Source organism: Lontra canadensis, unplaced genomic scaffold, assembly GCF_010015895.1.
Source record: "Lontra canadensis isolate GAN:19392208 unplaced genomic scaffold, GSC_riverotter_1.0 scaffold86, whole genome shotgun sequence".
Lineage (NCBI taxonomy): Eukaryota > Metazoa > Chordata > Mammalia > Carnivora > Mustelidae > Lontra > Lontra canadensis.
Genome location: NW_022631080.1, coordinates 6416935 through 6429630, shown reverse-complemented (window position 1 = coordinate 6429630; position 12696 = coordinate 6416935). Strand labels below are relative to the sequence as shown.

The following is a 12696-nucleotide window of genomic DNA, read 5'->3' as shown; positions in this document are numbered from 1 at the left end:
CTTGGATATTACTGACTCAGTTTCTAAGATGCAACCACAGCATGGGGGTAGAGTGGAGCATGGAGGACACAGGGAATGGGATAAAGACTTGGCATGATGCTCCTAGTCAGGACACCCCAGTCATCCACAACCCTGAGAATACCACACACTGCAAAGCTCTCTGAGTACTCCAGCTACGTGGTTTTAGTTCAACAACGTGCTTTACGATCTTATAAAGTGTGATCTGCTGACCATGTGCATTAGAATACCTAAGACTGCTCTTTAAAGCAGGTTTCCTTGCCCCATGGAGACCTGTGGACCCTGAACTATGAATTTTAAAACTAAGCTTTTTTATTTTGCAGTAATTTTATATTACAGCAAAGTTGCAAAGATAGTACAGAGCATTTTCCTATACTCCTCAACCAGGATCCCCGAACATAAGCATCCTACATTGGGATAGTATATTTCTTAGAAATAGTGAACCAGGGTGCCTGGGTGGCTCAGTTGGTTGAGGGACTGCCTTCGGCTCAGGTCAGGATCCTGGACTTCTAGGATCGAGTCCCGCATTGGGCTCCCAGCTCCTTGGGGAGTCTGCTTCTCCCTCAGACCTTCTCCTCTCTCATGCTCTCTCTCACTCATTCTCTCTCAAATAAATAAATAAAATCTTAAAAAAAAAAAGAAACAGTGAACCAGTACCCATCCATTAGTATTAACAACAGATTTGGATTTCACTAGTTTTTCCATTAAAGACCTTTTGACCCATATTTCATTTAATCATTTATTTAGTCTCCTCTAGTCTGTGACAGTTTCTCAGTCTTCTTTTTTATGATCTTGTTTTGAGGAGCCAGGTATTTTGTAGAATGTCTCTCAATTTGGAAGTCTTTGGTAATTCTCTCATGATCCCACTGGGATTATGTGGGGGAAAATACCACAGAAGTGAATTCCTTCTCATCACATGCTATACATGACTTATCACTGATGGTGCGAACCTTGATCACATGGTCAAGGTAGTGTTCGCCAGGTTTCTCCATGGTAGTTATTTTCCAGCACTTCCCATACTGTTATTTGGGAGCAGATCATTAAGTCCAAACCACACACAAGAAAAGCAGAGAATCTGCCTCCTCGAAAGGGGAGTATCTCATATATAATTTGGAATCCTTGTGTACTGTGTATTTTTCATAGCTATTTATTTTTTCATTCATTCATATCATTGTGGACACATATGCATTTACTGTATGCTTTGGGTTATAATTCGATACTGTATTACTTGCTCTGTGACTCAAATTGTTCCAGCTATGACTACTGAGACTTCCTTCATACTGGCTCCTATGTCCCTGGGACATGCTCCCATTTGTTGTTTTTTGCACTTCCTTACTTTCTAATACTACAGTATACTCCAGTTCATCTTGTATTCTCCCTGCCCCAGCCCTAGAATTGGCCATTTCCCTAAACAGTCATGGTTCCTTTTACTTGAAATAGTATTGGAAACCCAGATCTGGATGCTAAGTGGAACTATGCAGTTTTGACAAGTAGCCAATCTGAGTCTTAGGCAATCTGGTCAAGTTTGAGGACAACCGTTTTGAAAAGTCAAGCACAAATAAACCAGAATTAATACGTGAAGAAAAGTCCTCAAATAGTTGTTTTAAAGAATTACTTATATTTTATTTATGTTAGATCAAAATTTAAAATTCTAGCATGCAAAGTACTTTGATGGGCCAATAGAGAGGAAAACAAGAGATAATGGAAGAGATCAAATAATGATTCTGAAATAAAGTGACTATAATGCAGGACCTTAAAAACTAGAACAGAATTTATTTATTGAGAGCATCCTGTGTGCCAAGCACTAAGCTAAGTGCACAGCCTCAAACCTAATGGTGTAGGTATAATTTCTACTTTTTAAAAGACACAGAAATCGATGCCTAGAAAGGTAAAATGTTTGCACAAAGCACTAGAGTCAGTAGGTGGCAGAGTTGAGACACCAAATCAGGTCCACGTCACTCTCAAAGCAGAAGATTGTGGCATAGAATTCTGATAACTACCGCCTATGTGAGATTCTGTGTGTATGTTCGCTGTCTCTGTCATATCTCAAATGCCACGATGGGTCAGCTTATTCACTGTTTTATGTCCCATGTCTTTCCTATAGCAGGTACTCAGCAGACAAATCTGATTAAATCTGACCAAATTTCTACATGGTGAGAATAAAATGAGAACCATGAACTACATTTTCTTCCACTATATGTTATAATTAGACTTACCCCCCAAAAAACCCCTACCATATCCTACTGAAAGCATACTTCTAAATTAACACAGTTCAGATTTGGAGGTGATGAAAATATGTATGAATAATACATATTCGTACATATGTACAAATAAGAGATACATTTTAGTAAACAAAAAGAGAGTTAATAAGTAGTCTAAGTGCGAAATGCAAATCCCAAAAGTCAATCATTTTCTGCACTGCCAGAATTCATCAGTCATGAACTTCAAAGATGAAACTGTGTTCAGTACTTCTTAACACAGAGCAGATCCTTCTTAACATGTAACAAACACTATTCTGAAGCAGATCAAGGACCAGAATGCTACTTCTACTATATTTATTAAACCAAAAAACTTTAGGCACATCTTATTGTGAATGGTATGGCTTTCATGGCATAAACTAACTCAGAGGACAAGCTATAAACCATAAAGGAAAGGAACCTAATACCAGTATAATAATAAAAAAGCTTTTAAAATTAAGCCCACATCTATCAGCTAATTTGTGAATAAGTTTTAAATCACTACTTCCTATGAAATAAACATACCCCATAATATGCCAATCCAGTCGTTCATTCTTCATTCATACATCAAATATTTAATTAATTCCTATTATATGCCAGCACTGTTCTATATGCTAAGGACCACAGCTATGACTAAAACAGACAAGAAATGCTGCTGTCGTAGAGCTAACAGTTCTCACGAGAAAGCAACAATAAATAAAATCAACTGTCAGCTGGTGAGAAGCGCCGGAAGAAAAATAATTCAGAGAAGGGGCAAGAGGTTACAATTTAAGGTAGGATGCGTTCTTGCTGAGAAAGTGAACTTGATCTGAGAGTGGTGAGGGAGCTCAGACATAGCTATCTGGAAGAGAAAAGCACAAGTGCCAAAGTCATGCACTGTGAGTACACCGGCAGGACGTGCGCTGTGTATGTCCAAGGAGCCACAAGAAAGCCACAGCAAAGTGATGGAGGGGCGGAGTGTCAGAGGAGATGTGGTAAAGAAATAACTGCAACCACACCGAAGGTGTGGAGGAGAGGGACGGGGACTGCCAGTACAGTGCCTTGTGGCTGAGCACTCCGACGTTAACTGAGGAAGACGGAACATTTCAGAGAAGACACTTTAAAGGATCACTCTGGCCTGCTGTTTTTAGGGCGCCAAGAAATCATACAGATGAGGGACGGTGGCTTGGAATGTAAAGTGGTAACAGAGAGAAGTGAAAGGTGGTTAGATTCTGAATACATTTTCATGTTAGAATCAACACTATCAGCAGATGGGATGTGCATGTGAAACAGAGAAGAGTCAGGGATGACAACAAGGTTTGGGGGCTTAGCAAAGAGATGGACAGACAGAGTTACCACTCACTGAAATCAGGAGGGCTGTGGCAGAAGCAGATTTGGGGGGAAGGGACATGAATTTTTTTTTTTTAATTTGACAGACAGAGATCACAAGTAGGCAGAGACGCAGGCAGAGAGAGAGGAGGAAGCAGGCTCTCCGCAGAGCAGAGAGCCCGATGTGGGGCTCGATCCCAGGACCTGGGATCACGACCCGGGCCGAAGGCAGAGGCTTTAACCCACTGAGCCACCCAGGCGCCCCGGGACATGAATTTTTTAGGCTGACTTTAAGAAACGTATTCAAATCCTGGAGGAGATGCTGAGTAAGCAGTGAGTCACACAGTTCTGCAGTTCAGGGTGGCCCTCCACGATATAAATTTGGATCGTTAGCCTTCCCAACCATGGCACCGGGGAGCTGAGTACAGACAGAACAGAGTTTCAAGATATGAGGGAGTTGTTGGAGCGGGATGAGGGGTGAAGGGAGTTCTTTTTAAAGGTGTGTAGACTAATGAGAATGAATCTACAGAGAAGAAAGGTGATGCTGGAGAGGACAGAGAACTGCTTGAGCAACTGCTGAAGGAGTTTCTTCTCTTTGCTTCAGAGACTGCTGAAATGCAGCATCCTATCTCTGTGGGCGGGAAGATACAGAGAAGCGCTAAGATGCATAAGGACAACGAAAAATCACTGGAGCAAAGAGGGATCTTTTTTTTTTTTTTTTTTAAGAAATGGTCTTTGGACAACTCTATAGCCATGTGAAAAAAAATCATATCCATAACTCACACTATACTCAAGAATAAACTAGTGAGGGGCGCCTGGGTGGCTCAGTGGGTTAAAGCCTCTGCCTTCGGCTCAGGTCATGATCTCAGGGTCCTGGGATCGAGCCCCGCATCGGGCTCTCTGCTCAGCAGGGGGTCTGCTTCCTCCTCTCTCTCTCTCTCTGCCTGCCTCTCTGTCTACTTGTGATCTCTGTCAAATAAATAAATAAAATCTTTAAACAAAAAGAATAAACTAGTGAGTGAATCAGAGATCTAAATGTAAAAACTCAAGTATATGAGAAGAAACTGTGAATTCCTCTCTAACTATGGTGTAGAAGGCTTTTCCACTATGAACAAAAATCCACATTCAATAAAATGTGTTTAATTTATGGCTACAATAAAAATGGAAAAAACACTTGAAGGGACACCCGGGTGGCTCATTCAGTAGAGTATCTAACTCTTGATCCCAGGGTTGAAATTTCAAACCCCACATTGTGTGTGGTGCCCACCTAAAAAAAAAAAAAAATTGCATTTAAAAAAAGCCCTAAGCAGGGATGCCTGAGTGGCTCAGTGGGTTAAGCGTCTGACTCGATTTCAGCTCAGGTCAAGACCTCAGGGTTGTGAGATCAAGCTCCAAGTCAGACTTTGCTCTGGGTGTGTAGCCTGCATAAGATTCTCTCTCTCTCTCTCTCCCCTCACTGTGTGCACATGCATGTGCTTGCTCTCAAATAAAAAAAAATAAGTAAATAAAATGATAATGTCAAAGAGACAGAGAAGCCAGTTTGAAATTAAAGAAACTTCCATTAGCCAAAGTTGGGACAATCTGATCAAAACAGTGACAGTAAGAGATTACAATTCATTGTTATAAAGTAATCCTTGAGTCTGTACTAAAAGATAGATAGACAGATAGACAGACAGCTAGATAATGGGAAAGTTTCTGCCCATAGTGGAATGCCAACCAATAAATGTACATATGATGGAGTTAGAAATCACCATTTAGCAACTATGATTTTATTGATTTGGTCAAGAACCATCAATAGAAGATGTTAAAACTACTGAGTAATAGGCTGATGAAGAAGAGAAGATTTACATAATTTCAAAATATCTTCCCACTAAAGTTCTTACCTTTCCATTACAGAAGAATGATAAAGTAGGAAGAAAAGTCACTAGCTTGGGGCGCCTGGGTGGCTCAGTGGGTTAAAGCCTCTGCCTTCAGCTCAGGTCATGATCCCAGGGTCCTGGGATCAAGCACCGCATCAGGCTCTCTGCTCAGTGGGGAGCCTGCTTCTTCCTCTCTCTCTGCCTGCCTCTCTGCCTACTTGTGATCTCTATCAAATAAATAAATAAAATCTTTAAAAAAAAAAGTCACTAGCTTTATGAAAATGATGGTAGAATATCTAAAATTTGTATTTTTTGAAAAAAGGTAAAATCAAAAACTAAGCTTTGCTTGTTTGAAAAACACGAACCAGATTTTATTAAAGGCTGCATGCTATAAAGCACTATTTATACTACAATCTTACTGTTATTTAAAAATTATCTATATATTAAAAATAGGCTAGAATAATATATGCCAAAATTTGAAAACTGACAGTGCTAAAAATTGAAATGATTTTATTCCTGTTTTACTATAATTTAAATTTCCCTATAATGACCATATATTAATTTCATAAGAAGAAAAATAAAAACGTGTAAAATAAAACAAATGAGAACTAAGCAGGTGCAAGGCAAAATAGCTAGAAAGAAACTAAAAGGCCAACAGTGCTTTGTGATTGCATGACAGGACTGGAGATGATTTTTTTTTTTTTCATTTATAACTGTGGGATTTAAAATTTTAAAAATACTTTAGGGGTACCTGGGGGGCTCCGTTGGTTAAACATCCGACTTTGATTTTGGCAGAGATCATGATCTCAGGGTTGTGAGACTGAGCCCTGAGTCAGGTTTCATGCTCAGTGCACTCTTCTCTCTTCCCTCTGCCCCTCCCCCAACTCATGCTCTCTGTCACTAAAGAAATAAATTTGATTTAAAATAAAAAAATAAAAACCACTTTAAACAAACACATAATCAAATTTTAAAAATGGGCTGAGAACCTGAAAAAGCATTTTGCCAAAAAAAGACATCCAGATGGCCAATAGAGACATGAAAAGATGCCCAACATCACTCATCATAAGGGAAATGCAAATCGTAACCACAATGAGATATCATCACATAGCTGTCAGATCGGCTTGTATCCACAAGACAAGAAATAATGTTTTCAAAGGATGTGGAGAGAAGAAAGCCTCATGCACTGTTGGTGGAAATGTAAACTGATGCAACCACTGTGGAAGACAGTATAGAGGCTCCTCAAAAAATTAAAAACAGGGGGCACCTAGGTGGTTCAGTCAATTAAGCATCTGCCTTTGGCTCAGGTCATGAACTTAGGGTCCTAGGTTGGAGCCCCACATCAGGCTTCCTGCTCTGTGAGAAGTCTGCTTCTCCCTCTTCCTCGGTCTCCACCTCCTTCCCCTACTCGTACTCTCTCTCACATAAAATCTTTAAAAAAAATTAAGCAAGAAATATCATATGACCCAGTAATTCCACTACTAGGTGTTTACCCAAAGAACACAAAAACCCTAATACAAAAAGATATATGCATGCCAATGTTTACTAGAACATCATTTACAGTAGCCAAGATACAGAAGCAACCTAAGTGTTCAAGGATAAACAAACAGATAAGTAATGATGTATTTTATGGTGACTAACATAATACAATAAAAATTAAAAAAGACAAAGAAGATGTGGTATACACACACACAGTGGAATACTACTCAGCCATAAGCCAGAATGCGATCTTGTCATTTGCAACAACATGAATAGGCCTAGACGGTATGGAACTAAGTGAAATAAATGAGGCAGAGAAAGATAAACACTATATGATTTCACTTATATATGGAACCTGAAAAACAAGCAAACAGACCCTAAATATGGACAACAAACTGGTGGTTGCCAGAGGGGAGGTAAATGGGGGATGAGCAAAATAGATAAAAAGGATTAAGAGGCACAAACTTCCAGATATAAACTAAGTCACAGTGATAAAAAGTACAGCAGAGGGAATACAGCCAGTAATACTGTGACAACACTGTATGGTGACAGAAGATGCCTACTATGGTGGTGACCATTAAGTAATGTATGCAACTGTCCAGTTGCTATGGTGTATACCTGAAACTAACAGAATATGTCAATTATACATCAATAAAAAATAAGTACAAATTTAAAAACTGATGCTCACAGCTTATCAATTTATACACTGACTTTGCTTCTGCTTTGCACACTGGAATCCAATGATGGTGCTTCCCTGATCCTCTCTCCTCGAACTCCTTCCTCGTAATTTCTGGGTCCTTTTCTACCTAACAAAAGATCAGAACCCCTTTCTCTGGGGCACCTGGGTGGCTCAGTGGGTTAAGCATCCAACTTGTGATCTCATGAGTTGTGGGATCAAACCCTGGGCTAGGCTCCATGGCAAGCAGACAGTCTGCTTGAGATTCTCTCTCCCTCTGCCCCTCCCCCCACTCATAGTCTCTCTCTCTCTCTCTCTCTCTCTCTAATAAATAAATAAATCTTTAAAAGCAAACAAACCCTTTTCTTCAAAACTGCTATTTTGGCTGCTTCTGAGACACAATTGATATCCCGCTAAGCACATCTGACATCACGTGTTTAGCACCTAGTGTTACTTTCTTGGTCAGTGCACAAAAATGGATCTTTATATAATGGCTACCCCCTGATAATGCCATTTTCAACTGCAGAGCAGTGCCACAGAATTTATACCACTGCCTTTTGCTTTCCCATTCCTGCTCTCCTTGAATAGCATGTCATCTAGAGTAAAAAGAAGTAAGGAGTATTCTTCAGAGTGGGGCAAGGAGTTTGAATATGGATATGTTCTCTTTTGTACATAAAGTAAAAGATATTTTTTAAAGATTTATTTATTTTAGAGAGAGAGCGTGGAGGAGGGGCAGAGGGGGAGATAGAATCCTTAAGCAGACTCCCTGCTGAGTGTGGAGCCTGATGTGGGCTCAATCCCAGGACCCTGAGATCATGACCTGAGCTGAAATCCAAGAGCTGGACACTTAACCAACTGAACCACCCCAATGCCCCAAGAAGTGAGAGATTTTAAAACAGTGTCAGTATATATTAGGTTCCTCCACACTTTCTCACTGATGTGGCAGAGTAAGGTGATGATACGGTGACTTTCCCCATCACAGCCTCATGTGACACAAGCCCTCCCCCCTTGCTAGGATGATCAGTCTCGGCTCAGCAGGGTCCTGGGGAAACAGGGGCCCTCAAAGACAGACCAACACACGGGGAAGTGAACCCGCCTCCCATCCACAGAGTATCCTTACCTCGATGCCATTCCAGAGTTCTTTGCAAATGTAATTTGGGATTGATCTGTAACTGATAGCAGTGCCCACAATTCGGGAATGCAGATTGCAAACCTACATCCAACTAAAGGTAGGCAAAGCTGTGAACGTTTCTTAAAAACTGCCAAGATACTTACAGTTTTCTCCGTATTTTCAAAAGCTTCTCTTGCTTCTTCAAATGTGCAGATTTCTTCCTTGCACTCACGATCAATGTTGCCCTGTCTTATTTCTTCAAAAAGTCCATTTGCTCTTGGGTAGCGTTTCAATACTGAATTGGCTTTTTCTCCTGTGACGAAAACTAAGCAGAGATAAAATCATAAGCATAAAATTATAATTTGAGAAACATGCAGAAGCTTAATGCACAAGGTGACAACTGCTAGGTACTCTTTAGAAACCACGGCCAACATCCTCAACCTCTTTCCCTGAGTCAGCAACGATGTAACATTAACTCCAAACCACCACCTCTGCTGCCCTCCTCCTCTTGTGAGCATGTCCTTTCACAGTAGCAGTTGCCCTGGGCAAGGACAGGGACAGGGACATAATTCGTGGTTAGATTCAGACTTTAGCACATTCCTACCAACCATTGGTGTTTATTTATTTATTTTTTAATATTTTATTTATTTATTTGATAGGCGGAGATCACAAGTAGGCAGAGAGGCAGGCAGAGAGACGGGGGGAAGCAGGCTCCCTGCTAAGCAGAGAGCCGGATGTGGGGCTCGATCCCAGGACCCTAAGATCATGACCTGAGCCGAAGGCAGGGGCTTTAACCCACTGAGCCACCCAGGCGCCCCTAACCGTCGGTGTCTAAATATAGTAATAGTGCACCACTTATACCCGGTGTTGTAAGTGGATGCATCCAGGCATTGTGCTGTTGGACACCAGCAACCAAATCAAAATCCAATCTCCAGACTACCAGTCTCTGTCCCCCTAAATAAAAATAAAGTTCCAACTGCCCTAGTAATATAAACCAGGGAACCCTTACTTGTATGAAAAGAAAAGCTGACAAAACAGTATCAAGAAATTCAGAATGAATACTGTTATGCTGAAAATAAAAAATAAAATAAAATAAAAAAGAAAAGAAAAAAAAAAAAAAACCAAAAAAAAAAAAAAAGAAATTTAGATGAATTTGGCCATAATTCATTCCAAGGAACACTAATACTTTTGTCCCAAATACATTTAAGTTAAATATATTGTGATATTTTAATAAATCAACCCAATTTCACTGTCCTATAGAAAAGAAAATTCTTCCATATGACTTATAGAAGCATTTCATATAAACACTCAAAATACACATTTATGATACCCCCTGAAAAAAATAAGGCACTAGTTATAGGTAGACCTATGGGGAATTACTTTTAATTTTACATAATCATTTTAAACTGTAATTTCATTGTTCTGAAAGTGCCATTCATACTTCTTTGTATAGATAAATACAATGCTACAAGAATTTAATCTCTGCTAATGCAAGGAAATCAGAAAAGTCTCTAATCTTATTGATTTTTAACAAAAGAAAGGGCACATTACAGATTATTTTAAGATGTTAAAGTCTACATTTCACAAAGAACATTTTAAAGTAAATGAAAAACAATAAGCGTTCTTTTAAAAATGGCAACAATACCAATGAACTTAAGGTTTACCTCAGAGAAATGAGTATTTCACTTCATAGAAGATATGGATTCATTACTTAGGATTCTTTACAGTATCCAAACCACCTGGATGGCACCTACATTAGGCTGAAAACTATGGTAAGCCTTTCATAAGAGTTTCCTTCTTTCTATACCACATAAGGATAACTATAAAAATGAACTGCTGAGTCAAAGAATATCATTAGAAGAAATTGTAAAAAACAAAAACTGTGGCAAGTAGTACAAAAGAAATGAAAAGGGTGCTGCTGAATTGGGGAAAAAAAAGCAGAGAAATTTTCTAGCAGTACTTCTCACATTTGCAGCATCAGAATCCCCTTGAGGACTTATTATCACTGAGGTTACTGGGCCCAGCTCCCAGAGTTTCTGATTCTATAGGTCTGGGGTAGAGCTAAGAAAGATACATTTCTTTTTTTTTTTTTAAGATTTTATTTATTTATTTGACAGAAATCACAAGTAGGCAGAGGGGTGGGGGAGTCAGGCTCCCCGCTGAGCAGAGAGCCAGATGTGGGGCTCGATCCCAGGACCCTGAGATCATGACCTAAGCTGAAGGCAGAGGCTTTAACCCACTGAGCCACCCAGGCGCCCCAAAAGATACAATTCTAATACATTTCCAGGTAATGCTGGTGCTGCTGGTCTAACTACAATGGAATGTTGGCATTAACAAATTTAACAAGATATTTCACTGCATGACTTTTTAGGGACCCTAACATGTATTTAATCTGTATCTGCAAAATTCTAGAACAGAAATATGATACATACATTTGTCATATTTGTTTGATTACAGAGCCCTTTATCAAAGGACATTTCACTGAATTAACAACTTTCTAGCCGTTGGTCTTATTTATGCCTTCTGAAATGACATACAATTCCCTTCCATAAACAGACCACCTAATACATGAAGACAGTAACTGATTTCCGCTGAGGCTTCTCTTTTGATACTTAGTAGACCTGTTTGGATTCTTCATCTGTTGGCTATATAAAATAGACAGGAGTCTACACCATCTTTATTTCATAAAATAGTGTCCTACACTGAGTGCAGTATTCTATGAGTGGTCTGACAAGTGTAAAACTGGTCCAGACTGTCTGCTTCCTTGTTTTTAAATGCAATAGATTCCTTAATACAGTCTAAGATATCCCTGGATTTGGGGCAGTTTTCTTGAAAACAAACCAAATAATCAACAACGATGTAGTTTAGGACTTTAAGAGAAAAAACAATTCTCCTCAGAAACAATGTTCTTATGTACTATCTACATGGAAAAGGGGGTCAAGGAAAGCAGCCAACCCTTGTAACCAGAAAGCAGGCTAATTCAGAAAGTTCAGCAGCTCTAAGGTAATGTATAGCAGAACGCAGCTCTCTAATCCCAGCCTAGTCAAATTACCAAGAGCATTCCACAAACATCGTATTTGTACTTCTTGTGCTGGGCGACAGGGTAAGATAATACTGAGAAGTCTACGTAGAATATGCTCACAAGTAGATTTTATCTCATTTGCCAAATAAATTTTGTCAATTAGAAGATACCACCCAGAGAGTTCTGGTGGCAGAGTAGTAGGGGGACTCTTAAGCTGGCCTCATCCCCTGAACAGAGCTAGATCAACACCACGTCATTTTGAACAACCAGGAAATCGATCTAAGGATTAAGCAAACAATCTGCACAATTGGAGGAAGAGAATGGGGCAGATAAGAGGTTCGTGGACATGAACTGAGAAAGAGAAAAGCCGCTGTGCCTCCGAGAGGAGGAAGCCCTTTTCGCAGAGAGAAGTTAAGGAGAGAGGGAGAAAGCAGAGAGACTGGTAGGGTTCCTGCAAAACACTGTGGAGTGGGGAGCCCCTGGGTCACACTGAGAGAGAACGCTCCCCTTCCTGTGGTACATTTGCAAGAGTGTGTATTGCCTCTCCAAAGACAAAAGGCCTGCCAGGAGCCATAGAGCAGCCATTAAACAGCAGGGGACAACTTTTTGCTGTGCTTCACCACATTCTCCCGACACCAGCGCAGCCGTGGGACTGCTTTTATGGGGCAGAATGGTGCTGGATGCAGTGCTGTAAGCCTCTCCTCTAGGGAAGGGCAGCGGGCCTGCACCTTGCCAGGTCACTTAAGATTTGGAATTTTGAATCCCAGCCACTGGCCAGAGATAAAACACAGAACTGCTTTCAGTTCAGGGATCTGAAAAAAGCCTGGAACAAAGGAGGGGAGATTGTTTGCTTTTCTGTGAGGGCCTCCCGAACAGCAGCAGCTGTAAATTCCCCTCCCCCCAGGTTGAGAAGGTGGGTGACACCATCTTCCACCCCAGCTCCTACCAGCAAGGTCCGACTTCAGAGAGAAAAACACAGCACCTCCAGT

At 40.4% G+C, this 12696-nt stretch overlaps 1 protein-coding gene across 2 annotated transcripts in view; it reads right to left on the bottom strand.

Annotated features, from left to right (window-relative positions):
* PRRG1 (proline rich and Gla domain 1) overlaps window positions 1–12696 on the bottom strand; it is a 149907-nt gene that overhangs the window by 51856 nt on the left and 85355 nt on the right. For both annotated transcript variants that reach the window (XM_032883135.1, XM_032883136.1), the window contains exon 3: window positions 8850–9010. In XM_032883135.1, the coding sequence (XP_032739026.1) occupies window positions 8850–9010 (161 nt within the window). The remainder of the gene's footprint in view (window positions 1–8849; window positions 9011–12696) is intronic.